The 26468-nt window shown below is 41.5% G+C and overlaps 1 protein-coding gene across 1 annotated transcript; it reads right to left on the bottom strand.

The window, feature by feature from the left end:
- Positions 1-1624: 1624 nt before the first annotated feature.
- On the bottom strand, positions 1625-24264 carry tbc1d2 (TBC1 domain family, member 2; the record flags this gene model as incomplete). Its single annotated transcript, XM_080746658.1, has 16 exons — positions 1625-1826; positions 2692-2813; positions 3426-3611; positions 4610-4730; positions 6613-6800; positions 7755-7955; positions 8269-8380; positions 9672-9844; positions 11931-12041; positions 12577-12702; positions 13298-13567; positions 13733-13923; positions 14488-14606; positions 15157-15283; positions 21980-22106; positions 23557-24264. 16 exons carry the CDS (start codon positions 24262-24264, stop codon positions 1625-1627), a joined length of 3084 nt encoding a protein of 1027 aa, XP_080602784.1.
- Positions 24265-26468: the final 2204 nt, after the last annotated feature.

Genomic DNA, 26468 nt, shown 5'->3' with positions numbered 1-26468 from the left:
GCCGGTTTCATACCCATGTGAAATCAAGCCTACCGTATGTGGGTTGATGTACGGCTATCTGTGGCATTCAGCAGAAAGGAATCATTCCTGTCCTATTGAATGGTACTTTGACCATAGATAGAGAGGTAAGCTCTGTGAGATGGCGAGAAGGTGAGGTGCGCTTATCAGCAGGGCCTTTTATGCGAGAACATAAGGGGGTGGTCTCTGCTGATCAAAGATCTCTATATAATTATCTCTATATAATTTTTTGCAATTATACATTGTGTATAAATGTATGCCTATAGTTACATGATACTGTAGGTAGGTCTGTAGCTTATAGGAATCATTAGTCAATTATGTCAGTTAGGGATGCTAAGTAAAGACATTTCACGTCGAAAGAAGAAGTACACCGTTTAGCTCCTATTTTGTCTTCTTTTTTTTATCAAACAACTGTACAAAACTAAAATGTGGTAAAATTCAGAATGGTGAACAAAAGACAACAATAAGAAGACAACGCCATACTGTATGGATACAGGTCAGTGCTATTAACAATAATGTTACTGGCAAATTTTCCTTGTCAGGTTTCGATTTCAGTGATTTAGTGCAACACCCTTTGCATACTTTTAACCACTTACAGTATGCCCTATAGTTCATACTTTGTTGGATGATGATGTCTCACGGCAAAAATATCCAATCTACAGTACAATACAATCTCACAGCTCGTCGCTTCACATTCTGAGCTTGTAGATATGCTATTTTTGTTATATTGGAAAGGTTTTGACATGCCCATTGCCCAAAATAGGGACGGCAGGTTCAAAAGTGTTTAAAAGCACTGAGCAGGTAGGTAGGGGTCGAGTGCCTTGTTCCAGTACACTTGCTCGTTGTATGAATAGTTAATGAAATAAATCCAAATGAAAGCTATGATGCCTTATTCATTTGGTCTGTTAATATAAATCCACTTCAGTCATTAACACTTGGGATGCCATTATTTTGGTAATTATTTGGTTATACTGTAGAGTGCAACCATTCACTTGCGCTTTATTTTGAAGAACCCTGGAAGCCACAATCGTGTCCATGTTGTGGAAATTCACGGTCTTGTATTGGCGGCCGAGTATGTTTATTTTCACACAGAAATGAAACATTCTAACCGCAGTCGATCGTCACGGGCCGTGACTCGCGGCCCAGTGTCGCTGTGAAAAAAGGGGTTCTCTGCATTTTTGGAAGTTGATTCCGAGATAAAGCCGTTTCTTTGCATCAGCAATGAAAAGGAGCCTAAGGGATTTTGGCGCTTCCTGATGCTGGCGGCCGAGTTGCATCATGGGATATGTAGTGTTTTCGCTCACCAGTGGCCGCAGCAGCGCCTGTTTACCTGGTAACCATGGTAACCAAGTAACACATCTCTGGATGTGATAACGGGGTCTTGGCGCCGCAACGAGGCTCATCCTCACCACGTTCCTGGACGTGTTAGGCACCGGAAGTGTTAACGGAGGGGCACTGAAGTGCAAACACTGCATGGATTGTGTAACAACCGTAAAAAAGTGTTCCTTCTGCTGTGTAAATTGTGGTTTTATGTAATGTTAACCGTGTTCAGTTGATGTAAATGAGATCTTCTCCAATCCCTCTCCAGGGTGGCCATGCATTAACATTACATCTCGTCATCATCCTCACTGACCATCGTGTCCAAGTCTTTGTCTTTGCGCTCAGCACTCTCTGTCACAAACTCCTTCTGCTGCTCCTCCAGGGCTTGGAGCTCTAGCTGAAGGCGCTCCAGGTGTGCAGCACGCCTGTTCCTCAGCAGCCTGCCACGGAATGGGTTCACATCATTGAAGGCGATGTTTGTCAGCTTCCTGTGGAAAAAAAAACACACAAAAAAAGAATGAGGAACTGAGGTATTTGATGTCCAAAAGGATAACAAATTAAATCTGCAGAAGTCCTATAGAAAGTATTCAAATTAATGTATGCGTAAACAGTCGTTATTTAGGTTTATTTCTTATTTCAGCATTGTTCAATGTCAACCAGGACCAATGACCTACGCCTACGGTAACTCTGACCTATGCGTGTTTATCTTTCACCTACATGTCCAGATCTGAACCGAAGAATGTGGCAGCTTTCAGACATGAAAAAGATAGAGTCCGCAACACTGGTAATACTCAGCTCTGCTTTATTGCTTCAACGTTTCGATCCGTTTGGATCTTCTTCAGGAATAATACAGGGAAATGGGTGTGTGTCCTTATAAAGACTAGCTTCCACAATGATTGGCTGTAACAATGAGTGGTGATTGAAACCACCCATACCAATCAGGCCATTTCTTCAGTAGCAAAAGGCAAAAATAGACAGCTTTCAGACATGAACACAAGTGGTTCTATTTGCATGTTGAGTAAACATGCAAATAAAATTGGGTTGGATTGGATTGGAGTGCTTCCACACTCAAACACTTAAAATAATCGCTGCAAATAATTTATTGACAGAAAGTAGTCTGGTGGATTTTTTAGTGCAGATAGCATTATAGCATCTAAGTTGCTTGAAGCAAGGGAATAAGTACAGGGCAGCAAATTGTCAAGGCAATCCCAACTGGTCGGAATGCAATTTTGTGAGATGTCAGGATATCGGGACAATTCTAAAAAGTCAAGGGGGTTTATGGAACTCCCTCCACTTCTTATTGTTTAGGATTTGAAAACACTGGACTGAGTTGAGCTCAGGTAAGGCCCTTACCTTCCATCGGTGATGGTCTTGGTGAAAAAGCGAAGGTACTGGTAGATCTCAACACTGTCATGGATCTTCAAAATAGCTTCCTCTTTGTACTTGAAGAGGGCAAGAGCATAGCGGAAGATCACCTGAAGAAAGACAGAGGATATTGTGTCAGTCATGGGCAGTAGGCAGTGGTAGACATAGTATATACAGTATATATTAATCCACCAAATGTCTGTCTGTCTGCCCAGTGTGACGTGAGTGCCTATATGCAAGCTTGAGGAATGGTCAAGCCTCACATGACATTTAGGCTATCCAGACTATAAATAGGAAACCATACAGGTGTCCGAACAGATAAGGACTAGTATAATTAAATACTCAAGTATTCAAAAATACATTTTGTTTTATATCAATGCATTGCTGAATTGAATTTTACAACATTTCCCCCAAAAATGTAAAAGAAATTCAGGCATGTTCAAAAATATTAAATTCAATTTACTAGATATGTCTGCTCTGCTGAAGAAACTTTGAGCAAACACTGAGGGCCTGTTTTGAGGAAGCACCGGTGCACCGGTGCATTGCACTTCGCATCAGTATGTCTGTACGGCCCTGGTTCTCCAAAGTAGTGCTATTCTGTTGCTGACCCAGCATTCAAACCGCTACTAGGAAGGTGGCCAATGAAACAGAGCCTTTCAAGAATCAATAGAGGATTTACTTGTATATATTGTGTATTCATGATTGGCTGTGTAGTAACCTACCTTAGTGCCTTCGAATAGGAAGGCATCCCACACAGGGAGCAGGATGTCACTGGGGAGGCTTTCCACAAACATGACCAAGAACCAGTTGAAGGTGATGAGGGAAACATCAATATTATGCTCCTCAAAGTGGGCCATGAGCCTGGGCAGCTTGTCTGTCATGAAGTCTTTCAGCACTCGCTGGTCTGCCTGCATCAGTTCAAATTATTTTAGTAAAGAAACACTAAATCTAAAAGCCAGATACTGCCTAGGTTAAATAATTATGGCTTAAAGCAGGGGTCTTCAACAGGGGGTCCGCGACCCCTAGGGGGTCCGCGGAGGTACTGCAGGGGGTCCGCGAAATTATTGCTTAAAAAAAAGAAGAAAAAAAAAGATTTCAAAAAATGTTTTTTTTTAATTTATTTTTATTTTTTGCCATTTTTCACATTTATGTTAAAAATAAATCACGATTCTATCCATTTTGAATAGCTTGAATACATGATTACTATGCAATTGACAGATTGTTGATATTATTGACATTGGTTCTCAGTTAATAAGTAGTATGTTTAGAAATGGTAGTGGTACGGCCCACCCTGCTCGCTGTAACTTGTACATGTTTAAAATAAAAAATACGTCGTAGCCCCGACCCCCCCACCCTACGAGGTGGTAGGGGGTCCCTGCTCCATCTCCCCATCAGTTTGGGGGTCCCCGGCCTGAAAACGTTGAAGACCCCTGGCTTAAAGGACAACTTTTTTTTTTTTTTTTTTACAAGGGTTCATATTTTAGATTTTAATTAGAGAAAAGAAAAGATGAGTGTTAAAACGTTTTATTTATCGATTTTATTGACATTGATTTCAGTGGTTGGGGCATGCGTGCAAGTGTCTTTTTAGACACAATAAGCCAATTCCCAAGATGCTATTAGTGTTAGTAATAAAGACATTTATGGCTTATTATGTCTAAAAAGCACATTTAGGCACTTGCATGCATGCCTCCGTGCACTGAAAGTCATCAAAATAACAGAAAGAAGTAAATTAAAATGTTTTATCTTTTCTATAATTACAATCTAAAATATGAACCCTTGTTATAAAAAACAAAGTTGTCCTTTAATAGTGCTCCGTGGTGAGATATGGCACAACTGTTACTAATATAATGAAGCTGAATAATTCATTTGGGACACTGTTCATCCAATCAGCATGGAGCTGGCTGACCTGGGATGCGATGAGGTTTTTGGTGTAGTAGTCCTGTGGCATGATGTATTCCACCACGGCTACCAGGCACCAGAAGGCATCCTCTTCTCTCTCTAGAACCAGGAGTGCGATAGCAGCAAGTCTGATGGAGAGGGTGGGGAATGGATTTCAGATTGCAGAATGTCATCTTTTACTGACACAAAACTCCTCAATCCTCATCACCATTTGTATACTGTAGCATGTATTGCATAGCCGTAGGTGATATATTGTTGCCATTTTTGTCTGTCTTTGTTATTTGATGTCTGTGTGTTAGACTACTGTGTAGCAAAACACTAAGTCAAGGTAATTCACCGTTTGTCAGCCTTCTGATTGGTCCATGAGACTCCCTGACTGGCCAACCAGAAAAATACATTCACTTTTTGCAAGCGGGGGTGGAGTTCTGCAGTCGGAGAAAGTGGGAGCCGTCTTTCACCGGCTGTCCGCACTGCGGAGCACGGCCAGGCCGCTCGCGACCATAGCGTTTGCGATCATTGTAATGAATAAGCTACAACAGACTAGTTCACATGGACCTTATCAATGGTCTAACTTGTTACGTTTGGGTACATATATTTTAAATGGGCAGAATTACGAAAAGCCAGCCTATTATGTGAGGAGATGTTGGAGGAGAACAGATTATAGTTCTCCTCTTCCTACCCAAGATGCAATGCGCGATTTCTATTCTCTCTCTGATCCAGAGGATTAAACTAATTAAAACATATATTTTCGGGAGGAAATTACTGTTTTGCTATGTAATTACTGTACCTTTTTCTTCCCTTTTTATTAATATCACGTAGATGTGTTTTTTTTGGTACTTTATATAGCTGTAATGAGGCTATGAAGGAAAAACAAATCCCATCCACTTCCACTATAAAAGAATCTGCAATAGTGATTCTGTCCCACTGGGATTAAACAAATTAAAAAATATATTTTCGGGGAAACCCCCTGTTTTGCAATGTAACTACTGTACCTTTGTCTTCCCTTTTTATTAATATCACCTAGATGTTTTTCCTTTGGTACTTTATATAGCTGTAATGAGGCTATGAAAAAATAAAAAATCCCATTCACTGCCACTATAAAAACAATCTGCCCAGGGTTAATGTCCCAGCCTAGTAACAGGGCAGAATGGGGCGGGATTTGCAAACTAGTGAATTGTGCAATGTGCATGTGAGCGTCCAATACATACATTTGACAGATTTTGATGATGAGCAGTGCCTTTGACCATTAGATGGTGCAATTGCACCAGTTAGCTCGTCAGAATGTTCAAGCGTGACCATAGTGTTTAAACACATTAACCTCTGACAATTTGAAAACCTTCAAACAAGCCATGAAGTCTATGAATGTGATAAGGGCTTTTCAGACGGGGAGCGACACGATGGCTGTATTCTCACTCGGATCAACACGGTTGCACTGCGCTTCTCATTTGAACACACAGACCATTTCTCAAATTTCTCAGAGTAAACAGCAGGCGATCATGCGCTCCGGCTTATCAGATTACCCCCACCTCCCTACCTGAACACCCAACTCTCATTGAAAATGAATACTAGGCGCATCAGTCGCTTCCCATGTGAAAAGTCCTTTAATGAGGCTTTCAGAAACCATCGACCGGTAGATCCATTGTATCTGTCGTCTGTCTGTATGTATGTGTATGTATACGTATATATGTACTGTAAATATGTATATGTATATCATTAATGTATACATTTAAAAAAAAAAACGAACCAATCTAAGCAATTCCATAAATAAAATAATGAAGAAGTAGTGAAAATACTAGCCGATCTAGAAGCTCGCAACGCGGCACGAAGTGTTGCGAGCTTGTAGATCTGCTATTTTCTCTAGTTTAGGTCCTGGCCGGGCAAGCGTATAATTTGCATTTTGGGTCTCGAGCTAAAACGTTTGGGAACCACTGTATTAAGGTGCGTTCTGTATGGATGACTTTATGTACCTGTAACTAGGGTGTGTAATGTATCTGTGTTTTATTGTGGTACCTGTTTAGTCCCTGGCAGTATCCAATGGTAGGGTTCTGCCAGGAGAAGGCCAATAGGACACGCTGGAGTTGCTCCAGGACAGGGCTAGAAGGGGAGGAGAAGTGCTGATTGGTTGTGAGGGTGCGGTGAAGGTCCAACTGGATCTGTCTTGATGCTGGGTGGGTAGCGGTGCGACTCTTCTCACAAAGCTAGAATGACAGTAGATAGATTACTGTTTATTATTTAAATTAAATACAGCATTTCTATTTCACTCCATAAACTATTTACAACTAGAAAGGTGCAAGTCGCGAGGAATCCACTGGGAATGACCAAAAGCTTCACTTTTACGTTTGTGCAAGAGTTTACAAAAAGCAGGTTCACTTTGGGGGCAGCCTGCCTGGGGAACCAGTTCCCCTGGTTGTCCCTGGTTTGATTCCCGGCCAGGATAGCAATGTCGATGTGTGTCCCTGAGCAAGACTCTTAACCCCTAATTGCTCACGCGCTCCTTGTGGGCTGCGAAGCAGCTTGGTTGGGCTGCAAATACTGAATTTCCCTCGCGGGAGGAGTAGGTAACTATTATTATTATTATTATTACTTCGCTGGCCAAAGATTCTCTGACCGTGAAAAATAGTGTGTTACCTATAGTAATAATTCTCTAAGCAAATTCAGAAAGAGCGACCACCCCACCCCCGTCTATTGAGTTTAATGGCCAGGTGGTGCCATCTTGAGAGATTTTCAGCTATTACTTTCAATGGTGTGTAATGTCACGTTCTCTTCCTAAATACTGAAACAACTACACTGGCTGTAGTAGTGATATGCCTCTTTCCAAAGAGCTTGGATGGCATTAGTTATAATTGCATGTAAGCTATATCCACTGAGATGACAAAAAAAAGGGGCTAAAATGTAATTAAACAATTAAAACAATCAACTGATTTAACCACAGCATGAGGGTATCTCTTAGCCTCGTACCCGCCCCTCTTCCAGAAACCATTTCATTTGTTTCTTCTGGAATCCTCCTGGATAACGGAAGTTGGTTGTTTACTAGGCTAGGTATCTCTCTGGCTAATGCTGTTGTCTAGGTGGCCACCAGGGGGTGCCAGGGAGGGTAGTTGAAAGGCAGAGGGAACATGTATTACCAGTCTACTTCCCTAGCAACTTGTTACCTGTTCATAGCGATGAGGGTGGTGTTCCCTTATATCTCTTGTCCGTGTTCGTACCATCCAGCGCCAAACCTGCTGCCGGTACTCTCGTGGAACTCCACATCGGAGCAGATTCTTGAGTTCTGGCGAGGGACAGAGGTCTTCTTCAGAGCGGCCAGCAAGGTACTGTGCCCAGCGACCCACCAGTGGCCTGTCTCCAGCCTCCTGGAGTCACAAGGAAATAAGGTTAACTCTGCTAGCTTTACAGAAAAGACACAGAGACGAAACATTAAAAACAGTAGTTGAAACTAGTTGACTATATGAAAACATGACCATTAAAATACAACTTAAAAACACACCAGCAATACCAAATTGACAACAGTCAGTTGAAAGACTGTCTAAACTCGAATTCATCTATTTTAGCTACTTTTGTGCAAAACTCTTGTCTTGTACAACAAAGTATAAGAGTAGAACATTAATCAGTCATGACAACTTGAATCCATGGATATAACATATTCTGTGGATTAAGAGTAAAGACCTGATGCAGCAGGTTGTGGGAGCGGATCTCCAGAGCCTGGATCTTAGCCAGCAGCTTCATGTCCTCTACCTCATAGTCTGGAATAATCTTGAAGCCATACTCATCATGGTCCCTGAGCACAGAACAGTACAAGTTAAAAGGTCAGTGGTTAGTTATTTCTTTTTCTAATTCCAAAAGAATAAAATATCTGTCCGCGGACCCCCATCTGAAAAATGTTGCTCAAATGTTTCAAGGCGTTTGAACCCTTGGGGGTCCCCAGACCCCACTTTGAGAACGACTGATAAGGTGATAGATTTATTGATTGGTAGCTTCAGTTGATTGACTGGATGACTGACTTTCTTGCTTCTTTCCTTCCCTTGGATTGCTGTTACAGTATGGTTCACATTTCCAGCCATAGTGGTTTAGCAATAGTTTAAAATCTTTGTCTTACCCTTCCTTCCTACAGTACCATTGAACTCAAAGGACTTTTGGGGTTACAGAAAATTTTACTGAAAACAGGTTTAATAAATCGGTTTACAGAAAACTTTAGAACTAGAACAATAGTCTGGTTGCCTATAGCAACACACACACACACACACACACACACACACACACACACACACACACACACACACACACTCATTGGCCAAGCTTCGCAGGACGATTCATGAAATGAACTTATAAGGCACCACTCACTTCAGACTTGGAGTGATTTTTTAGCTAACCGCTCCTACATTTGACTTATGTGTATGTCCCTATGTCCTTATGTATGCATTACCAACTCTACTTTCCCTATGTATGCAGTACCAACACTACTGGGCTCATATGCAGCGGCTAATCACTGTGTTTAAACTCAGGTGACAGTTTGAGTGCAGTCAAGGTGGCTGCAGGTAGGATTGAAAGCCCTGCGGAATCACATGCTTCCCTACACACGTAGCTAGATTCACCAGTAAGTGGCAGTACATAATTATAAGGGTGCTCATGAGGGCAAACGTCAGCAGAACTGGTTGTCTGTACTCTGTTCTAGTAATTACCAGCCCAACTCGAGTCTCTAACAACACTGTCATTCAGAAATAGTCAAAATTCGGGTGCTCGGGAGAGGCTGTGGAGGCTGGCGGTTCGAATCCACCGCTGTGGTGCCTCCGTCTTTGTCAATTGTCTATATGAATACAATTGGCCTGTGTTTGGGGGTGGGGGAGGGAAGCCAGGGGTGGGGAGGGTGATATTTGTCAATCCAAGTACTCCTGTCAGCAGGGAGTGGTGAGCGGGAGGGGTAAGACAGATGCACAAAATAGTGTGGGCCAAAGCCACCATTATTCTTTGCAACATATTCTTTGGATAATTGCAACCAGACACAAAACAAAGTAAAATCAGTACACCATCCTAAAATACACACTTTGGTATTTGGTATTATTTGGTATTACCTGACTGGGTTGAGTTTGACGACACCTTTCAGATCTCCTTGCAGTGCATCCTCAATTAACTTCTTGACAGCCTCCTGCTGCCCCGGATCCAGAGCTTTATTCTCCTGTAGCTTCCGTAGAACACCCAGATAACGACTCTCGATCTGACAATTACTGGCTTCCAGGAATGCACACTGTAGCCAATAGAGGAATATACACATCAACGTCAATGGGAGAAAAAGTAGTTGCAGGAGCAAAGTAGAACTATTACTTTTATTGTTAGTATGTAGTTTACCTTTTGCCTTATTATATGTTTTGTCCTTCTGAATATCACACAATGACACCATGGCACAGGTGAGGCCTGGTATTTATTGTTTTGGGTACAGCTTGGTCCTATGTTCGTATATTATGCTCTGCTCCCTACTTTTGCTAGAGAACACCACCATTCTGAGTGTTTAACCACCCTATGCACTTCCTTGCATAGGGTTTAAATAGGGATGCAAGGTATAGGAGACAAACAGGTGAGACCAGATTTTAGGCATGCAGGCCAGCTCCCTGGATATTCGGCCTTTTACAGCTTCGGTCTATCCTAGAGTAGTACGTAGTAAGACACCTGAGGGTGGAATGCGACCTCAGGGTGACATGCGACCTCGCAGGTCGTGCCAATTCTTGACCATCTTGGCCAACCACAGCGTTTCTCTGACGATTCTAGTTGTTGTCATTCTGGGGGGAGTTTGTTCATGTTTTTGTGAGGGTATCAACCCTAGGAGACACGGGGAGAACATGCAAACTCCACGCCCTATCGCCAACCCCACCTAGGGTGTGAGCGATAGGGCCTAAACATGGAGATGTGGAGAACACTATATACAGTATGGAGATAGTCCAGTCCATCATGTCATATGGGACTACCGTCATAGACAGTAGCCATTGTTAGGCCGGAGTCAATGGCTGTCTGTCTGACTGTCTGTACAGGAAGTGATGTCACATGACATACTTTTTATGCCCATATATGAGTCATTCTGTACCACATCTCCATGTTTAGGCCAAACAGGTTCGCTCCATTTCTCCATGTATAGGTCCAAATGCCCAACGTCGAGCTTGACAAGGAGGATACCGCACATTGTACCTCATCCACCCTTTCTCTCTCTCTTTTTTTCACAGCCGCCCCCATATTTACTTTAGAAAATATATATTAAATTCTAAGAACGTTTCGAGTACCAGTTTGATACAAGAGCGAATAAGCGCTACACTTCTGGAATCCTGTGCGTCGACTTAAAGTCGGATCCAGGCCTAATAACTTTATCTAGCCGCCCCGTTGCCACCTCCTTGTTACATTTTCTTTTCTGAGACACATTGTACCTCATCCACCCTTTCTTCTCTCTTCTTTTGGTATCTTTATCCTCCTCCTCCTTTTTTTCTTTTTTATTCTTCTCTTTTTTTGTCTTTCTTAGTCTTGTGTATCCTTCTCTTTTGGCTACTGTCTATGACGGTAGTCCCATATGACATGATGGACTGGACTATCTCCATATATAGTGTTATCCACATTTTGTGTAGCCGCCACGTACAGGAAGTGATGTCACAACTCGCTGACATCACACTGACATCACTCCCGTACAGAAGGAAGGTTACGGAAGGAAGGTTACGGAAGGAAGGAAGGAAGGAAGGAAGGAAGGAAGGTCACTCAAGCGACACGGTCTTTCAGAGTATATGCGACCTTCGGTCGCAACAACAACAATCAAATGGATCATCAATATTGTAATGGAACATGAGAGGGAAGCAGCAGAAGAGGACACTTGATGCAATGAAACAGCAAAATGTACACAACATTACATATGGTGCAAAGATTATAACTAACAATTCACACATACATCATGTTGGTACAATGAGGTAAAGACTTCAAACAAGTAAGAAACCTGCATGGGCAAAACTGCACTGTTGTCCAGGGTTGTAGACTACACAGTCAGCAAGAAGGAAAGGAGGAAAACCTGATCTCCTGTAAATATTTGCTACCATCTTAATTATCCAAATACAAAGACTAGAAATGTATTCAGAGAGAGCGACAGACTGACGATAAGAACGCTACCGTTCTGTTGGGCTGGCCATTGATGTAATAAATTGTAAAAATACAGTACATTAGCATCAATAAAGCTGCTCCTATTTAAAGTAAAAGTTAAGAATGTACAGTAGTTGTTGATCTGCATTTAAAAACAACTCATTTAACTCAAGGCTTCTGCCACCCACTAAGCCTCTGGAACTCTGACTTATCCAAGGGAGACCCACCTTCACCATGAGGCTTTTCTCTTGTTCTGAGCTGTTCCTCCACAGTTTGGTCAACTGAAAGATCTCAGAGTTTAGGAATTTGTTTTGAATCTTATAGGCCTCGATGTCGTCCTATGGAAGTGGGAGAAAAATGAAAGAACACTGACTGTACCATTCTTATAAAACATAATTGTGTTGGTGGAATAAGGTTTATTCTTGACACTGATGTCTTATTATTAGTGATTGTCTTATTGCTACAGGAACGCTTTTGACTGACTCCCACTGACAATTGGTCGTCATCATCATCATCAGGAGCAGCGTCTAATTGTGATGATACATAACATGTAATGATCTTCCATCCAGCTTCTGCAGTATCTATTCTGGTTTACAAAGTCCAGGATGAGTTCAGTATATCACCGTTCTCTGGTGGAAACCTTGTATGTCTTGTACCTTGTATGTAAAAGGTGTGACACTTTATTTTGTATGATGAAGTAGGGCTATAATTTACAAAAGAGAATAACATTTTGAAACAAGGTTTCTGCCCGACAGTGACGATATCTTTGTCCCAATCAAGACACTCTGCCGGACTGACTGAATCTACGCCTGAGAAACTAGCATCTGGACCTAGTTTTCAAAACAGATGATACTTTTAGACAGGACAGCTTACCTTCAGGTTCTCGATTTCCTCTTGGAGCTGTCTGAAGGTCTGCCTCCCCAGGCCATTGGAGGACGTGATGGTCTGTCTGGGTTCGGCCATACAGGCAGCCACCTGCTCCGACAGCTTCACTATCACCTGGGAAAGTGCAGGACAATTTTTTTTGCAATACAGCATTCACCAATGTAAGCAGCCATACAGTTGTACTTCCATACACCGCTATAGGAAGGCAATTTCCTTAAAAACGAGAACCGTTACCTCAATACGCAGAATTTGAAACACAATGAAGTGAACATTGAAAGAATTCAAGGCACAGTTTTACAGACTAACAACAACTTACAAAGGGCAATCTAGCTTGAGCAACCGCACACCAAGATCTTAAGCTGTACAGATATTCCATCTTAGTCAGGGGTCATCGCCATGTTGGCTTGTGACAGACATTCTCGTCAAAATCCATTGTTACCACGGACAACCCTTAATGACCATAACATGTCTATAACTCTAAGAGTTATGGGGGTCCTTGCACATAAACGTTTGAGAACCACTAGTAATAGTGCCATAGTGTCATAGTAAATCAGTGTCATACATGTAGAATTGACATTCAGTAATTGGGTATTATGATGAAAATAAGAACATTATAATGTGTAAAACAGAAAATCTAAAAATGTCTGCCACGGACACATTTGTCTGTGTATGGACATATTGATGACCCTTGATGTTAGTCCCTCCTCACCTCTTGCTTTGCGTGGTTCTTCTCCATGGTCAGTCTGATGTTCTCCTGCAGTTCGGCCACATGTATGTCTCTCTGGGCCAGGCTCTGCCTCAGCCCTTCACCCTCCAGCTTCAGCTCCTCCAGTTTGCTGCGCAAGTCGGTAGCCTGGCGCTCCCGATGCCGTAGCAGTTCCAGGCGCTCCTGTTCGCCCTTGGCCGCCACAAAGTCTGCACACGTTCGCTTCTCTAGCTGGGCCGCCTCCAGGGCCTTGTGTAGGAGCCAAACAAGCTCCTGAAAGAGACAGAGAAGATGAAGGCAGGGATGATTACTCACTGTGTTTTTCTATTGTGACAAAGATGGGTATTGTGAGAATCTGATTAAGAAATGCTTTACACCAGACCACAAACAATTTAATCCTTCAATTAATAAACCCATTAATTGACAATCCTTTTGTACCTTCTGAGCTTTAACCTCTTCTGTCAGCATGTGTTTTTCTTGTTGGAGGCGAGACATCCTGTCCGTTGCCCCGGAAGTGTCCCTGCGGACGATGGGCATGGTGGAAGAACCACAACTCTTCTTTCTCCTGCTCCGCTGGGACCTGAACAGTGACGGAGACTGACTGCCATCCATTGCTGGGTGTTGGCTTGCTGGGTCAGTCAAAAGGACAGGAATGGTGGGGTTCGGAGTTTCAACGGGAGTCGTGGGGGCTGGCAACAGGGAGGAGTTCATTAGTGTGTGTATGTGATTTTTGTTTTTGTATTTCACTTGAATTCTCACATGCATGGCAATGTATTATGTTAAATGGATGTTGTACCATATGAACCATAGCATCCCTATTCTGGGCATTTGTGAACATTTGAACAAGTGCAGATCTACAAACATAAGTGTCACACTGTGATGCATTGTGAGCTTGTCGATCCGCTCTTTTTGGCGAAGAGATTTAGCGATAAGGAAGGACATCTTGGTGTAAAACGGCATATATCGGGTTTAAGCCGTTAGAATTAACCAACCAAGTCAATCTTTTGTTCCCTGAGCCTTAGACCCTTGTACAGGGCCTATCTGAAGTACAGGTTAGCTTATGGATCTGCTATTTAATGGCTATTTCTTGTCTATTTTCAACTATTTTCAATGCCATCCTAAAACGATGATGTCCTCACAAGTATAGTGATACAATATACCGGTATGTGTGTGGTTAGTGGTAGGAGACATACTGGTGAGGGTGATGCTTGGTGCAGGGCTGGTTGGGGTCCAGGGTGGAGCTTCTACATGGAACACACTCTGGCTCACCTCCTGAGAGTTTCTCTTGGAACGCAGACTGTGGACCGAGTTCCTGTACAGGTAACAACATACACAAGACCACAGGCAGACGCACGCAGACGCACACAGACGCACGCAGACGCACGCACGCACGCACACGCACACGCACACGCACACGCACACGCACACACATAATAATAAACACTAACGTACAGTACAATGAGCATACAAACCCTTATAAAAATAACACAGTATGTGCCAGCCTGAACTTGCCAGTAATAAAACTGAAAGTAAAAGATGTTGCGTTATCAATTCCTGGCAGCAGAAATCTGGCAAATGTTTTTGGAACACCTGATATGAAGTAAAAAATAAATAAAAATAAACAGATCACAGAAGTAGATTATGAATGTGGCCAATACCTTTATTATTTTCTCTATTTTCTCTTATTATTGCGCTTGTGTGCCAACACCATCCAAATAAATATTACATTACACTAACAAAATGTAGAACCATTTCAAAGCAATCAGACAGTCACAGGCACCATGTAGGTAGAATCTCTCTTTAACACTTTTAACTGTGATAAGCAGCCAGGTCTGATAGGTAAAATGGGACAGTGGACTCACTGGATCTCGATGAGTGGGTGTTTAATGGACATGTTGGACAGCGGGGTGCGCTGTGGCGGAGCTGGCCGGCTGGCCGCCTCCTCTCCCACCAGGCCCAAGGGGGTCTTCACCGTGGGCAGGAAGTTATCTGCAGAACGGGAAGTAGAGCTGTAAGTGAGCCGTGCTCTGATGGGTACAGGCAGTGGTGTAAAGTAACTAAGTGTCATAATACTCAAGTACTGTACTTAAGTACAATCTTGAGGTATTTGTGCTTTACTTCAGTATTTCCAATTTCCAATAATTTTACTTCCACTCCACTTCATCTCAGAGTCAAATATTGTACTTTCACTCCACTACAATTATTTGAAAACTTTAGTTACTACCGTAGTTACTTTGTAGATTTTGATTATTATTACAAAACATACATTAACCACTTCAGCCCTATGTACATTTCGGCCATTTGAAAATAGCATCGCAATGCATTGTGAGCTTGTAGATCTGCTATTTTCAAAAGATTTGTATACATTTGAAAACTTGAAATGGGACATTCTGTATTATAAGTACTTTTACTTTTGGTACTGTAAGTACATTTTGAGTATTTCTATATTGCAGTATTGATACTATTACTTAAGTAAAACATTTGAGTACTTTTTACACCACTGGGTCGAGGTTGCACAAAGGCTAGTGAAGGGGTGGCGCATGAGCTCAGAGCTTCCTCTGAAACACAATGAGGCTGACATCATGCTGAGTCCTACTGCGTATATGAGTAAAATATGAAAATTGAGTGTGCGGGAACTTTCCATCAGAGTGGGGAGAGTTGGCTCAGAACATGGAAGGTGTTGCTGTGTGCCTCGCCTTTCATCGTCGTCGGGTGGAAACCTTGTATGTCCAAAACCGTTTGTTTTGTATTTATCATTTTAGAAATTATGTAAAATAGTGAAAATATACGATCTATAAGCACACAGCGCCTCGCATCTCGAGGCGTTGTGTGCTTTTAGATCTGCTATTTTCACTAGTTTTGTGCGACAGTCTTGTATGATGAAGTGGGGCTTTACTTTATGAAAAAACTTGCACATTTGAAACTTGGAGATACAAGGTTTCTGCCGACAGTGAAGTTTTGATGGTATTCCATTAGACATTAAAGGTAGCTGTTTTCCGCTCTGTGTTTTGCTTCCTTTGCGCCTGGATGAACTCCAGTGTATCCTCATCTGTGAATTTTACCAAAGCATCCGCAGTAATCATGCTTTGGCAATCTTGACACTCATGACAGTTCAGCGCATGGCAGCAGTAACACTTTCTTCCGATTCCATTATGTATCAGTCAATACCAATCCGATAACAGCTGTATGATGAAAACCTACGTAGCCATGTATCAAAGTGATATCAATAATAAAACATACAGAGAATAAATGGCATAGACCTTTCTTTCATTATCTAGTTACTAGTTGGACATTAAGTCATATCTGAACAAGAACCTAAAGAAATAGATCTAGAAATAAATAATAATAATTCCTTTAAGAAACGGTTAATGTGCAGCAATTTGGTCAAATGAAAGGCCATAACTAACCATTGACCTTTAAAACCTACAAGTACAAATGTTAAAAGATGGGATAGAACAAATGCCTTGAATGTTAAGAGGATGGGAGGCCATACCTAACAGACTTGAAATACAGACTTCAAAGGGGATTATTATGCAATGATATTTATTTACATGTTTATCCTTGTACAGCTATGCAACCAACAATATATGTGTAGCAATACAAGCTTACGATACACAAAGAAGCTTTCCAACTTGTTCACGTAAGTAGGTTAGACAGTAAGATGGAGAGCTCATATAGTCACTGTCGGGCAGTGACTATATGAGATACGTACAGTATAGTCATACATATCTCCAAGTTTAAAATGTGTATGTTTTTTCATAAATTAAAGCCCTACTTCAGCATACAAGATTGTTGCACAAAAGCAGTGAAAATAACCAATCTACAAGCACACAATCCCTGTAGATCGGTTATTTTCACTGTTTTAAATAGTTTTTAAAATAATAACAAAAAAAGGAAGGTTTGGACATACAAGGTTTCCACCCGGCCGACAACGACGATATGCACTATAATGAAAAAAGACTTTCGTAAGAACACCAGATGAACCTACCCAGTGCTAGACTAACTATGCAGATGAACTGTTCTTCCAATGCTGGCGCAGTGTGGGGCAAGTCAGAACAAGAACAGAATACTATACCTACTGAACCAGTCTGAGTCAGAGAGGGAAGGACAGGTTCCATCATTTAAGATTTTTAACTCTTTAAAATTGGGGCAGCAGTAGCTAGGAAGGTTCCCAGTTAGACAGTTACCGGTAGATCCCCGGCTCCCCTTAGGTTAGTGTCGAAGTGTCCTAGAGCAAGACACAACCCCTAACTGCACCCGAGAAGGTTGGTGTCTTGCATTGTTTCATAAACTGTCGGTGTGTGATGTGTAAATGTAATGCACATTGTAAAGTGCTTTGAAAAAGGCACTATATAAATGCACCATTTACCATTCTGAAGTAGGCTAATAACAATACAACACATTCCTTGAAAAAAATTAAAAATCTCTAAATGTCTACACATAACATAATAATTATATATTATATAGATAATTTGCTCTGCATTGTTAAGTTGTGCTTTTAGTATTGCTATTTGTGTGTGACGTGACACTTATGAGCGTTGAATGTTTTATGTATATTTTCATATTTTATTGTGACAGATTTTTGACACTTTATGTATATCTTAGAAAATGTTAATTATTGTGTGAGTGTAAGCAGGGGACTGCTGGAAAATGCCACAAAGATGGAAATCTCGAGATGATTGACCCTGGTTAAATAAAGGATAAAAAACTCTATGTATCAAATCAGCAAAAAGTCTTAATGAGTGTCTGTCCACACTATGAAGTAGCAGTAGCTATATTTAGTCCCCACCCTGGTGTCAGGCTGTACAAAACTTCCTGTCCGTTTAGGCCACTTCCTGCAGGTGTCATTGAAGCCTAAACACTGACTGTTTAAATAAACTATAATGTGGAGGAGTCTGTGGGCCGTGTGCGGAGGGGGTGCAATTTGTTCTCGATAATCAAAGAGCAGAGCCTTTGCACACAACAGGTGTGCCGGAGAAGACCACAGGGCCAACTATGCAGACTCCCACACACGACAGGTATCTTCTAAAACCGAACATTTCCTTCCTTACACAAAACTTAAGAAAGATAGTATGTGTCCCAAATAAATATTTGTATTTAAGTGAAGAAGTTTGCAGGAGTCCTTTATTCTTCTCTATCATGGACAAATAACGAATTTAACACATTACTATCAATCTCTTCTATAGTGAAATCTTGACCCTTTATTGATTTTAATCAGTTACAGTAAATCCACTTCAGATGGGGAGGTGGAGCTTAAACTTTCACTGTAAAAAAATAAGAGATCGAGGTTCTAATTAACTTTCTCAGCTGGTACAGTTAGTGATTTATTACCAGGACAACATAAGCACGGCAAATGGGGAGCTTTGCATTATTTCTTTGAATCAAAAGAATTTTGCTGCGGAACTGGAAAGTTCCAAGAACGCCTGAGTTCAAAGAGTGGAATGAGGAAATGATCAAAATTACATGATATGAATACATGCTGGGAAGAGAATGGTATGGGGAAAATGAAAGAGATACGGGATAGTTTTCTAATGCATACGGTATGAATCTTATATGAAGATTTTGTAATATCTTGGACTGACTGTATGTATCTGTATTTTTTGTTGTGCTGCACTGTATCATTCATAACCACATCTTGTACTAAGAAAAAGTACAGAAGTACAGAAAGATTTTAATTTAAAAAAATAAAGAATTATAAATGGATATGTAATTTTAGATTGTACTCTGTACTCCCTCAATAACTTTCGGGAGATGAATGATTACTGCCACTGAGGAGATTTCTTTTCTTCCTGAGATGCCATCAGGCCACCAAGCCCAGCATTTCTGGGAAATTACCGTGGTCCTAAGTGGAGCAGAAAACGATCAAAGAGTATCTATTCATATCACATCCTATTCCAAGCTCAGTAATTGTTGCAATTACCACATATTACTACTTACCATAAACTATTGTGATTTTCAGAGCTCAGAGTGCTCATAGGATGTGTTATCATATCACATGACATGACATGACACTAACATTAAGGGGGTAGAAGGGATACATTTTGTTTAGTTTAGTTTTTTAAGTTGAAGAGCTATCAACACTGATAGTAATAGTTTCCATGGAGTATTTGTTCACTAACAGGGGTCGGATAACATTTTTATCCGGGCAGCAAAGAGAAACATCCTGTATCCTGTATGAGTTATCTCTAAATGGACATAAGTTGAAGTTTGGACATTTTTCTGAGAGAAGAGCAACATTAAAAAAATATATATGTAAATGAATTATTGTCATTATTGTGATCGTTTGTAAGCAAGCATGCAATTTCTAGTGTCATGCACCTGTCAACTACAGCATAGTTAGTATCCACTATCCAGTAAAACCAAAACCTCGCCATTGTGTCTTATCCAAACAAACCCTACCACAATGTAGTTACCAGGATAACAATGAGCTACTGTAACAGAACTGCCAATAATAGTGTCCAGAAACAACCTTATGAAGAGCTTCATTGTTATAACGGAAAACGCCTGCCAGCTGATCATCCAGATGTCAGCTGACTTGGATTTAAAATGCCAGAGGAGCACTGGAACCGGTCTGTTTCGCCTCCGGTGCTCCAAACCTGCTCAGCCTCCCCTGGACCTGCATCCAACTTAAGTAGAAGTTCAGCCTGGAGTCAATTCCTAAAGCCCTTTGCACACAGGACAGTTGCGTTTTTTTCGTTTGCGGCATGAATAAAACGCATTGGATTTGGTGTGCAAGGCTGTGCGGAATCGGCGCTGCGGATCCAAAAAGGAGTCATAAAAGGAGTGATGAGTTTTTTACCTCATGCGACAAGACGCACAAATCGAACTGGGTTCGATCGAGAAAAAAACGCACGGCGGCAGCCACTCGTCGCACGGCTAATTCGGAGCCGGTGTGCATGAGGTCATAGAGAATCATTGTTTTCTTTTCAAAAAATTATATTGTCCGTTTTATCCGTGCGGTTAAGCGTGCCTGTGTGCAAAGGGCTTAACACTGCTTTCTATGAGAATTGTACTGATTTCCAGTTTGGGTATACTGAGCTCCACCAAGAACTCACCTAACACTGATTATCTGAAATATTTAATTGAAACAGTTGGATTTAAAATAGTTGTTCCTCAGATATCATATTTATTCTAAGCCAAATACAAAATTGACAAAAACTAATTGGGCTTGCTGACCGAGCCTGGTAAATGCTACAGTTAAAAACATGTTTCCAATCATGTCTGCAGTATTATTTAGGCATGCACTTGTCATCTCCAGCCAAGCATACTGGACAAGACCAGACAGATACAAATAGCATGTCAGCTCACTTAGTCATACAGCTGAAAGTAATGTGTAACCACTTGCTAAAATCATCTGGTCATACTGTATGTGCATATTCACCAGGACGATTATGATAGTCCGACATCTCATTACTTCCACTATGTGGCTACGTGTGCGGTTTGATTGATTGATTGAAGAGTTTATTAGCAGTTTGCAATAGAAAAAAGCACAGTTTCATGACAACACAAATCACTGGTACAAGGTCAACTAAAAGGAGATCCTAGAAAGCTTTACGGCTTATTTGCACAGGAACCACTTTATGTATCTCATATAACATTGAAAGACAGACAGATAGAACATAGTACTTTATATAGGATAACATCATTTACAAAAGCAGAAGAAGGGGACAAAAAAGGAGTGGGGGTTAGGGTTAGAGATAGGGTTAGTAATGGGGAGAGTTGGACGAACGCAACGTCGGAGTAATGTGTGTTGAAACACCGCTACACACCCGTTCACCCCCCATCTAGGTACAGCAGTCATAACTACTGTGCAATCAATATTTACTAGACTTGACCCAGACCCTAAAAGAGTTAAACAGTGAGTCAGAAAATCTGGTTTGTCATCCCTAGCCGCTCCCTGACTACTAACAAAACACTTTAGGTATTTCCCAAGCTTTTCTAGAGGCCTTTCACTCTGCTTGGCTGCCCACTTCCTGTATGTGGCTGAGTGACTCTGCTATGGGCATGGGGTGGAAGCAGACAGGAAGAAATTACACACACAAACAAACTGGAGAGGGGTGTAAACATGGGTGTAACCTTCTGATTTATCATAATTTCCGTGTGATTAGTGTCCCTTCAAAGTGAAGCACTGCTATAATTTCTAACTTTGGGCTGTAGTTACGTAATGTTTAGGATGGATCAAACATACAGTTGCTATGCTTGAAATAAAGAGATACAGTAGCATGCCTATGCGTTGAATATGACATTAAGGCATTTAATAAGAAATTAAATTAAATCATTATCGTCTGTCCAACGCCCCCTCTCCCCCTCCTCCTTCTCCCACACAAGCGGTCCTGCTGTCCTACTAATGAACAGTTTGCATCTGGTCATGAATGAATATGAATAATGAATAATGAATATCAAATATAATATTGAATCAATACATTTAGAAATCGTCTGGGGTGCGCACAAAAGCCAGAGCAGATGTTAAAATGACCCCAGCAGTGTTTTAAAGTGAAATTAAGACCCATTAAGACCGAGATTTCATCTGTCACGTATTATTCTTTATACTTTGGCTATTCAAAAATAGCAGATATACAAGCTCATAGCACGGTGCCATACAGTATATGAGCTTGTAGATCTGCTATTTTCTAAAGCGAACATTTGAAAGAAAGACTTGAAACTAGAGAAGGACAGAGCTCTCACCAGGCCAGCTGATGTTGCTTGCTCTGTCAGGGCAGGAGGAAGAGCCACCAGACAGCTGGTCTCTGTGCTGCCATCTCTTCAGCTGCAGCTGCTGCAACCAGTACATCATTGCCTCCTGGTTTGCTGCCTGGAGGAGAGGAGAGGAGAGGAGAGGAGTGCTACTGTATACCTGGAAGTGGTGATGTATAACATGGTTCGATACAGTACAATAACGGATATTTAATGTATTGAGAAACCATTTCTTTTTGCAGACTGCAGTCCACATCAACAAGCGCTGGGAGTGCATGGTATTCAGAGTTCCCATGTATTGGATGGTAGACAAAGGGAGATAAAGAGTAGTAAGTATATCAGAAGGACAGTAATGCATTAAAACGGTATAATGTAACTTTCTTTAGTGAAGAAAATGTTATTTTGTACAATCTGTATGTTAGCATATGTAAATAGAGGTTGTTTTTGGTCTCCCTGCCCAGAAGGGCAGAGACATTCTGACACAATTTAATTTCTCCCCAGAGCCAGCAAGCAGGCTCTGCTTGCTCTATTAGCCCAGTGGTAAAAATCAGGAGACCTGGGTTTGAAATTTTCGAATCCAGGGTAGAACATGAAAGTTACAGAGTGCAGCTTTAACGACACATCCTACGCTCATAGGATTTGATGGAAGCTTGTGGAAACATGAAACAATGAGCTTCCAATCTATTTCTAATCACTGGTCATTCAACTCATCTGATCCCTAACAGGATGTGATGTATGCCACAAATATGGCCTGGACAATTGAGCTCTTTTCTGCACTTATGCAGGTCAATGTACTGTACAACAGGCCTTATACAGACACTAGAATACTTCTGTTTCTCAGTTAACATGCATAGATAATATGTTCAACTGTTCACAAGGCCCCATGGCTACTCAGATGAAGGACTGTGCAGTCTGAGTAGAACAAAAAAATAAAAAGCTATTTCACACAATGGAATTGTGTGAAATTACAAAAGAGCTGCTACAGTGCAGAATGGGGATCTTCCCTATAGCCAGTTTCCAAAATTAGATCTTCATTTGGCATCATGTACGTTTCGGAAGCCAACTGAAACTTTGTTGCTGGACTTGTTTTGCAACACAATATCAGCATTCATGGTTAAGCAAGCACTTAACAAAACGTGACTTGTTTGCAATAAAATATCCACTTTGATTGCTCAGCATGAGTGAAATGTGTAACAAAATATCAGCCTTGGTGGCTCATACGGTGCACACAATTTAGATCTTACTGTTTGTCCTCACCAATATTGTTTTTTTCCCCCTCCACAACAAGTTATTATGCGTAGATATGTATGATACATGACACAAACAGGCTGCATATAGTACTTTTATTTCGACTGTAGTATTGACTGACGAGCTGGCAAGTTAACTTGGGACCCTGTAATTAACTACTAACAACACATGCACGTGTCTGTGTGGTTGGCATGCACACACCCACTGACACACACGTATGCATGCACGCACGCACATGCACACACACACACACACACACACACACACACACACACACACACACACACACACACACACACACACACACACAGGCACCTTACCTTGAGGATGAAGATGCGTTCAGGGGTTTGTATGTGGAACGTTCCATCCTCGCCCTTCAGAGGGTAGGTGAAGGTGGCGCTGCTCAGCTGGATCTTGCCCAGTGGGGTCACGTCCTGTGGCGTGCGATAATAGAACACCTGACTCTTCTTCTCCTCGTAGGTGAACCAACGCTCCTTCCAGGCCTTGAGAGGACCGCCCCGCTTGTGAAGGTAGCCACAGAGCTTGGGCACGGGGGAAGACGGGGGCTGAGGCTGCGTTTGCCTGCAATACGCCTCGATAGTAACGGGAGCAGGCAGGGGAGGTTGCCTCAGCAGGTGCTTTGTTGGGGAAGTGGGCGCCGCTAGACCCTCCTCCTGGGTTCGTTGGTCACTAGGAGGGGCCAGGCTTAGATCCTCCGTGGCATCTGTGTCTTTAGTCATAGATTCACTGGAAGTCTCCTCCGCCAGGGAGTCTGTGGAACTGGAAGAGCACGCCGTTGTGTCCTCCTGGCTTTGGGGGTAATCTGTAGTGTGAGTCCTGGAGTCCCCTCGGCAGGGGTGGAGGTCCTGGGTGGGCTGACCCATGCCGTTTGTGTGCGGAACGACCTCCTTAGAGGCTGCCGGTGTTGTTGTGATACAATCATCCGCTGGACTAACGGCCTCTGCCTGGGGAGGAAGTGAGCGAGACGAGGTAGCTGTGGGATTTCCTTCTGGGATTTCTCCCTCCATCATCTAAAAGAAAAGGAGCAAATACACACAGCCTAACTTCAAATACATTCTGAAACGTTTGCTGCTAATTTTTCAGGGCATTTTAAAGGGATGGTTCAGCCCCAAAATGACAGATTTTTTTTCCTACTGATTACTCATCCCAATATTCATGGATATTTTTGTTTTTGTCGCATTGCTAAACCTAAGGCACTAATTTGAGGAGACTCTTTGTGTCTCCATTGGGAACAAAACAGCCTCTTTGTGTCTCCATAGGGAACCACCGCTGGTCATCAAATTATTGGCTTAGGAATGCATTGGGGTGAACTATCCCTTTAAGTTATCCTTACTTATCTAGAAAGATATACATGTAGGCTATTAATTTGTTTACAGCAAAAGCACTGTTGTTATTTTTAAGATAAGTTACCCACTATATTTGCATATTTATTTAGTAATAACAGTATAGTATAGTATGGTATGGTATGGTATGGTATGGTATAGAAGTATATACACTCTATTAAACATATATAATGTGTTTTCCATGCCAATAAAGCCCCACTGAATTGAATGGACTTGACATTAAGAGAAAGAAAGAAAACACTCAGTGTGGAGCAGGGAACAAACTATATTTAACTAGTTGGAGGAATGACATAGGAAATGGGGATGGAGTTATAACAATGGGACAAGCATGTCATGACTGACTGACTGACCACAACCTGCTTGCTGTTCCCTCTACTATACCAGTTCTATTAATAATACTACAGTAAGATGTTAAACTGTAAAAGTCACTCTGCAATAGCTTTCACTTTGTGTCCTGTATTTCCCACTTTACTGTGTTTTAATTTACAATATAGGCCTACCTTGCAATTTACAAATTATTATGATTATGAAATGGACAATTCATGTAGCCTACTGTTGAGGTTGAGTTCAATAATATTTTTTTGTATTCGTCCCCCTTATTTGGGTACCCATCCAGGCCCATGCATTTGGGTCCCCATCCAGAATCAATGGGGGTAAATTTACTTTAACAAGTTTTTTGTCTTAGGAATGCGACAAATACAAAAACATATTATTGAACTCAAGTCTCCATGGTGTGACTAATCAATATTTTAAAAAAAAATCATTTTGGGGGTGAACTACTCCTTTAAGGGACCCATAAAAAAGTGTCCGAGACCCAATGGGTCCCGACCCAGTGTTTGGGAAACAGTGGTTTAGACAACTTGTTTAGTGGGTACACAGCATACAGGAAAACAAATGACTGAAATACCACACATACTGAATACCTTGTAATTGTTATGCATAGGCTATGTGAGAAATTATTGTTTTATTTTAGTGTGAGCAGCCATCTATAGCCTACTTACAGTAATGTCCATGACGACACACATCGGATCTCTCGTCCCATCCCAGAAGTCAAGACAAATAGGCTATACTTTCCTTGAACAAAATTAATCCTGTAGCCTACCAGTTGCTTGTCCTGCTTTTATCCACAAACCACAATACGCCTCTTCTCGGTGTGTTATCCGCAGTGTACAACGTTCGGTTTGGTTGAAGTGATTCCAAAGCGTTATAGAATAGAAGCCGAGTTTAGAGGAGAACCTACTTTACCTCGAAGGGGCGTGACCATTAACATACCTGATGTGCGTGAACGCGCTTCCATAACATACCTTTTAGTTTTTTGTGAACGCGCTAGTAAAGTAGGATATTATGCGCGCATATCCAGCTGCTGCAGAGTGCAGAAACAAGACAACAAGTAGAATAGATCTAAATGCCACACAGCCAAATTTTTCATCATTCGACGCCCTCCAAAAACCCAGCCTCTAATCGTTTCTTCCAGGCGGCGTTCATCACAGCCTTTCTTCTTTAGTAGCCTAACAACTTCGTTGCGAGGAAAACAAAATGCTGCTATAAATTGTTCCAAAAGCTATGACATAGCTGTGTTTACACAATGCTGTGGCTGCCTGTACCCCCTCCAACTGGCTATGCTATGGAATGTATTACCCAAAATACAAATGCTTTGGAAAATGGTTTGAAATAATGTAAAGTATGATTCGAACATGGCATGGTAAAATTGATTGATTGATTGAAGGCTTTATTAGAAGTTTGCATAGGAAAATGTACAGATTCATGACGGTACAGTTCACTGGTACAAGGTCTACTAAAAGGAGATCCATGAAAAGACTAAGCTTATTTCAACAGGAAACCATTAAATGACATGATAAAACCTAAAT

This window comes from Nannobrachium achirus (genome assembly GCF_963921795.1).
Source record: "Nannobrachium achirus genome assembly, chromosome: 17".
NCBI lineage: Eukaryota > Metazoa > Chordata > Actinopteri > Myctophiformes > Myctophidae > Nannobrachium > Nannobrachium achirus.
This window is presented reverse-complemented; position numbering and strand designations above follow the sequence as displayed.